This window comes from Marmota marmota, unplaced genomic scaffold (genome assembly GCF_001458135.2).
Source record: "Marmota marmota marmota unplaced genomic scaffold, marMar, whole genome shotgun sequence".
In the NCBI taxonomy this organism is placed as follows: domain Eukaryota; kingdom Metazoa; phylum Chordata; class Mammalia; order Rodentia; family Sciuridae; genus Marmota; species Marmota marmota.
In genome coordinates, this window is record NW_026000208.1 from 942,339 (window position 1) to 948,368 (window position 6,030).

Consider the following 6,030-nt stretch of genomic DNA (forward strand, 5'->3'; position numbering starts at 1 on the left):
TACTGAGATATTTATCCAGTCATCTCTCCTCACCCCATTCCGCCCTCCTAGGGGCTACCTAGTGTCCCACTGCCACTGAAGACCTGCTGGGCCACAAAGGTCTCAATAGGCAATCTCCCAACCCCAACCCCATTTCCCCCTTCCAGGTATCAGGTGTGTTCCTCTGGTACCACTTATCAGAGAAGGTTCCTTCATCTCCAACCCTTAAGAAAAATTATGTTTCAAATATTGCCTTCAGTGCTAAACAGGAATATGTCCTGTCAATTAGTCTCTTTGAAATTCACTTTCTTAATTTATACAGCCATAATATTGTTTTCTCTAAAAGATTGTTATAATTAGAAAAATAAAATCCTTAGTTTGAGGGTGTGTGTGACAGAGCCCATGTGAGTGTTGAGGGTGGGGAGTAAGAGAGCAAATTAACATGGAACTAAAAAGTAAATAAATGCAAGAAGGCAGGGAGGGAATTTTAGGCAGGTAGGATGATTCTGGGCTCTAAATTTATTGTATTTTGGTTCAAATCCCAGCTCCTTCTTTGAATAAGCTTTATGATCTATGGAAAATTCATTGCCAATACTTTGTTCCTTCATTTTCTTCAGTGTTGGTGTAATATGTTTCTACCTATTAAGGTTATTCTTGTGAGGACTGAATAAAAGGTGAAAGTCCTGTAAAGAGCATAAATATAATAGCTCACACTTTTTAAGTGTCCGCAAAGGTCAGCTGTTAATTTTGCCAAAATGTAGAAAATTACCCTACATAGTGCCAGTTATTATTTTAACTTTCATATGTGTCAAAGTTTTTAAAACAAACATGAGTCACATTTTTAAAAATAAAACTATAAACTTCACACATGTATGTATACCCATGAGTAGTAATTTCCCATCCTTTAAGGTGAAATTGTTATATATGTACATTTTGTACAATAAACTCTTTCCCTCATTCCCACCTATACTACTTTCTTAACAAGACAAGTTACACTTTTCCAAAAAATGATTGTATCACAAGAATCTTTAATGTTTACATTAAAGTTTATTCATGGTAGGGGTGTATATGTGTTTAATAAAGTGTGCCAAGTGCCCACATTGAGACCGTTTCAGTTCAAATCAGTTCACTCCACACTGTGCCCAGCAAGGTCATACAGAGAGGGCCCTTGACTTCTCTTGGTTAGGCCAGCTTTGCTGGTGAGTTCTTCCCAAATGTCCAGGTACAGTCCACTCCAACACACATCATCGGTCCCATATAAAAGAATAAGATGGAAATTTTTTTCAATGTATTTCATAAGTTTAGCACATCTCTGGTACAAAAAAAAAATCCAAGAAAGAGCACAAAAGCAAAAGCACCAACTGAGCTTACTTATAAACAAACATGCATAAATTCTAAACACTACTCAATAGTACCCAAATGAATACAACATTGCATTAAAAGGTATAAAAGCACTGTACTGAAAACTTAAAAGTTACACGTGAAATACTGCACTGTAAATCCTGAATACTCTAATGACTGACTCACCCCCACCCTTCCACAGCCCTGGTGATGGTCAGAAACCATTAATCTGCCTCCAGACCTTTCTAGTCCTCAGAGACACTGCTGCGGGGGCAGTGGGCACTGGGATTAGCCTCCCACAGAGCTCTGGCTTCCTCCAGAGCCTCTCTGTATCTGGAAGGCCAGGCCTGGGGGTCTTTCTTAAAGACCCTGGCCAGGAACTCCATGATTTGCATCTTGGTGATTTCGCGGCTGGCTCGGGAGCCCCAGAAGAACTCGTACTCAGGAGGCTCAACGAAGGGAACGCGCTGGTACTTCAGGTAATTCTGCTGGACGAACTCCTCAGTGATAAGCTTTCTCACATCCCCGAAGGTGGAGTGCTTCTTCCAGGGCCTCAGCCCCAGGATGCGCAGCACGTTCCAGACGGCGCTCTCTCTGGCACCACGACCTTTCACATAGATGAGGCTCAGGATCATGAGCAGGAGGCCTGTCATGGGCATGCGGTTGTTCAGCGCCACCCTGTCCAGCTCCTCGGGGTTTAGTGCTTTGACCAGCGCAAACTCCATCGTGTGGAGACTGGTCAGCCTCAGGTGCAGCCCGAAAACTCTGGCAAGGATGAGGCTGGTGCGCCTGAGGATGCTTCTGCACCATTTCTTGTAGCTGCCGATGACATCCTTCACCATGTCTGGAAACCAGATGATCATTTTCTTCTGGTCCTTGACCAGCACGTACCACATGAGCTCGTGAGCCTTCTGCACTAGCTGAGCAGGGGCCGGCGGCGGTGGGAGCGGCTGGGCAGGTTCAGGGGGGTGGTAGACGCGACCCTCCTCTGCGGCCTGTTGCAGGATCTTCGGGTCCTCCTCTTCGCTCAAGGCCTGGGGCGGCAGCGCGGCCTGAGGAGAGGCCGTCGGGCCTACAGGAGGGCTCGGTGGCCCTGCGAGGGTCGCGGGGGGAGAGGCGGGAGGAGGGACCCCTACCGGAACCCTAGGGCTGCTGTGCATCTCAGAGTTGGGGGCCTCCGCTGCAAAGTTGGGGTCGCTCAGGTCCTTACTTTGTTCGGACATGTCTGCGACGTCTGACAAGGGCGTGGCCTCTGTCTCCGGGAGCTCTTCGAGCCGGCTCTCGCTCCGCGGACTCCAAGAGAGGAAGTGCGCGTTGCGGAGAGAAGCGCCTTCCGCAGCGGCAGGCAGGGCGGGGCNGGCGGCGGCGGTACTGGACAGTGCGCCTGCGCGTCCGCGAGCCGCGGCCAGGCTGCCAGGGCGGGAGGGGCCAGAGGAGAGCCCGACGGGAGGGTCTGTAGAACCTGGGTGGTAATATTGACCCTAAATTTCCCGTTTGGTTGAGAATGTCGTGAGGGGAGGCAAGGGGAGATGGATGACCACTGGAGAAGGAGGAAGTTTAAGAGAAAGATAGTAGCTCAAGTTTCTCAGACAGTGAAATCTAGTTTTTAGGAAATGCTCACCTGAGTACATCCAGAATCAAGTTAGGCATGAGTCCCAGAGACAGGTATAGGTGCATGCAGAAACTTGAGTTTCCTATGTACCAGTAAACTAATTAGAACGAATAAAGAAAGAAAAAACAAACTAATGTGGGAAGGTCATATAAATGAGGGAAAGGAAAGAAAGGAAAAGAGGTGAAGACAGAATGAAATGAGCTCTCACAGGGAATCCCAGACATGGAATGCCTCATGTGTCCAGACAGGGGTGATAAAGTGGACATCAGGGACACAAGAAGAGAATAAAATACACCAGTAAAAGATAAGCTTCTTGAGGATAGAGATCTCTGGTAGCTAGGATGCTTCCTGACACATGGGAGTTTAGTACATGTCTAATGAATACATGAATGCCGCACAGAAAAGTATGCACTATGACAGACCAATATGCACAGAGGAATTGACCCCTCAGCAGTACCTCTATCACTTGTACCTTTAAGCTTATTCCTGTACAGAATATCCACAATGATGGGAAAACATAGTGATCTAGGAATGTCAATCTCCTAGGAATAGAATGTAAAACACCTGTGCATCTATTTTATCTATAAAATGCTTTTTCATGTATGTCAAATTTACTTTCTGTGAGAAAGGCATCATTCTTGTTTATTAGGTGAATCATGAATTGTTTAATCTGGTAATAAAACAATAAGAAAGTAAAAAAAAAGAGAGAGAAAAGAAAGAAATCTTCATATTGAACTAAGCAAATGGGGGAGGGGGGAAAAGAGAGCAGTTGAGATTGTTCAAGAAAATGTGGGAACTGTGAAGAGGATGTCTGAGATTGGAATGTTGAGAAATACCAATAAAAATTGTTGTAGTCCCTCCCTACCAAATCATAGTGTTTATAAAACAAGGACACATTCAGAATGTAGTTAAGGAAAATCCCATATCAATACATGTGATATTTGAATTTTTTAATTTAATAAACATAACATCATTGGAATGTTTGTTAAATCATTTTTGCTTGAAACATAATAATTGTGCACATTTATGGGGAATGGTATATTTTGATATATGCATACCAGTGTAATGATCAAATTAGAGTAATTAAGCATATCCATCTCCTCAAACATTTATCATTCTTCTGTTAGAATTATTAAAAAATACTCTCTTCTAGCCATTTTTAAATATACAACAAATTATTAACTACAATCTTCCTATCATGCTATAGAACACTAGAGCATATTCCTACTAGCTGTATTATGTACAAAATAGAGATTGCTGATGAACAATCTCTTGCTATTTCCCTCCTCACTACCCTTCTCACTTTCTGATAATCACTATTTTACTTTCTAATTCTATGAAATCAGTACAGTTTCTACATATGAGTGAGATCACAAAATGTTTGTCTTTTTTATGCTTGACTTTTTTCACTTAACATGATGGTGTTCTTAGACTCATCCATTTTGTAGCAAATGATAGAATACTGTTTTTCTTATTGTTGAATACTATTCCATAGATACACATATCACATTTTCTTTATTAATTCATCCTTTGATGAACAGTTAGTTTGATTCATTCATTTTTAATATTAATAGATTTTTTGATTTTTCCATTTCCATTGAATCTGCTTGATTTTATTTTAATTTTTCCATTAAGATTCAATAAGATAAAGATGGTTACATTTATTAGCACAACTTGTATGATTATGTCCTTTTATCTGTTTTTCCAGGACCCTCCTTCCTCTGATTACTTCTGCTACCTCCTTCCATATGTATATGTGGAAACTTCACAGGATTCTCTTTGTCAGCAACTGGTTAGTCCCATGTTGGGACTGCACACAAATCTTTACGAGGATTTTTTAATAGGTCCCATAGATAATATCTCAATATGTCTTTTGATGACCAAAGATATGAGATGCAACATATGTGAGCCCTGTTATTTCAATATGGAAAAACAGATCTACAGTGAACAAAAACAAAACTACACTCCTACAGATCGTAGGAGTGAAGAAAAAGAGATCATCATTAGAGCATCTGAAACCTTGGATCCTGAAACTGATCAGCAGCTGTGTCTGAGTTGATGTGATTTGTAAGCCTTTCTTGGATTTCCTCAGGTGCATAACTTCTTAAGTAACTATCTTGAGTCTGATTATTGATCCTTGAAAAAGAAAATGTGAAAAACATTGACTTGATATTTCTAAATACCTCACTTTATTTTCTTATACAGGGTGAATAGTCCTTATCTGAAATGTGTGAGTCTAGAAATGTTTCAGATTTCAAATTTTAGAATATTTGTACATATACATAATGTTATTTAGGGATGAGACCCAAGACCAAAGTTAAAATTTATTTATGTTCCATAATGTTCCACACAAACATGAAGGTCCTTATATGATATTTTTACTACAGCTACCTTTTGACTGTAATCCATCACATGAACTCAGATGGATGATTTCCCACTTGTGATGTCATGTCAATGCTCAAGAGGTTTTGGCTTTTGGAGCATTTGGGACTTCAGATTTTTGGACAACAGATGCTCAACTTCATCCTGTTTCTCATTTCTTGCTTTATTTTTCCTCCAATAAGTTGATTTTGAAATGTTTTCCTGTGCTGTTTCACTGTTCGGGTTTGTATACATGTGTCAACTTTTAAAGGACCTTTCCAACACCAGTCCTTATAATCCTATCCTAATAATGTACTGCAGAGGTGACTTAACTAAATTTCTACCCTGCCCTCATCTTGCTTCTCTTTGAGGACAGATATCTGAAGTCCTCTTCAGGTAAGCCAGCCAGAACCAGTTGAATTTAATATAGCAGCCTTAGACACAGCCTTTAATCTTTAAATTCTTTATAATCCCACCTGCAGGCTAAATAGCAAACCATAATATCATGGCAGTCTGTAATTGTCATGAGAAAGTCCTACATAAAAGAACCATGCAAAGGGGAAAAAAAGGTGGCAGCCACATTCATAGAAAACCACTCATTCAGGGCTGGGATTGTGGCTCAGTGGCAGAGCACTTGCCTCACACATATGAGGAAGCATTGGGTTTGATCCTCAGCACCACATAAAAATAAATAAATAAAGACGTGAATATCACCCCGCCTTATTATCCTATGCCTT

At 41.2% G+C, this 6,030-nt stretch overlaps 1 protein-coding gene across 1 annotated transcript; it reads right to left on the bottom strand.

Annotated features, from left to right (window-relative positions):
• Positions 1-1,006: 1,006 nt before the first annotated feature.
• Ndn (necdin, MAGE family member) lies at positions 1,007-2,673 on the bottom strand. Its single transcript, XM_015506588.2, has one exon. It carries the CDS (start codon positions 2,541-2,543, stop codon positions 1,566-1,568), a length of 978 nt encoding a protein of 325 aa, XP_015362074.1. The 5' UTR covers positions 2,544-2,673; the 3' UTR covers positions 1,007-1,565.
• Between the last annotated feature and the right edge of the window lie 3,357 nt (positions 2,674-6,030).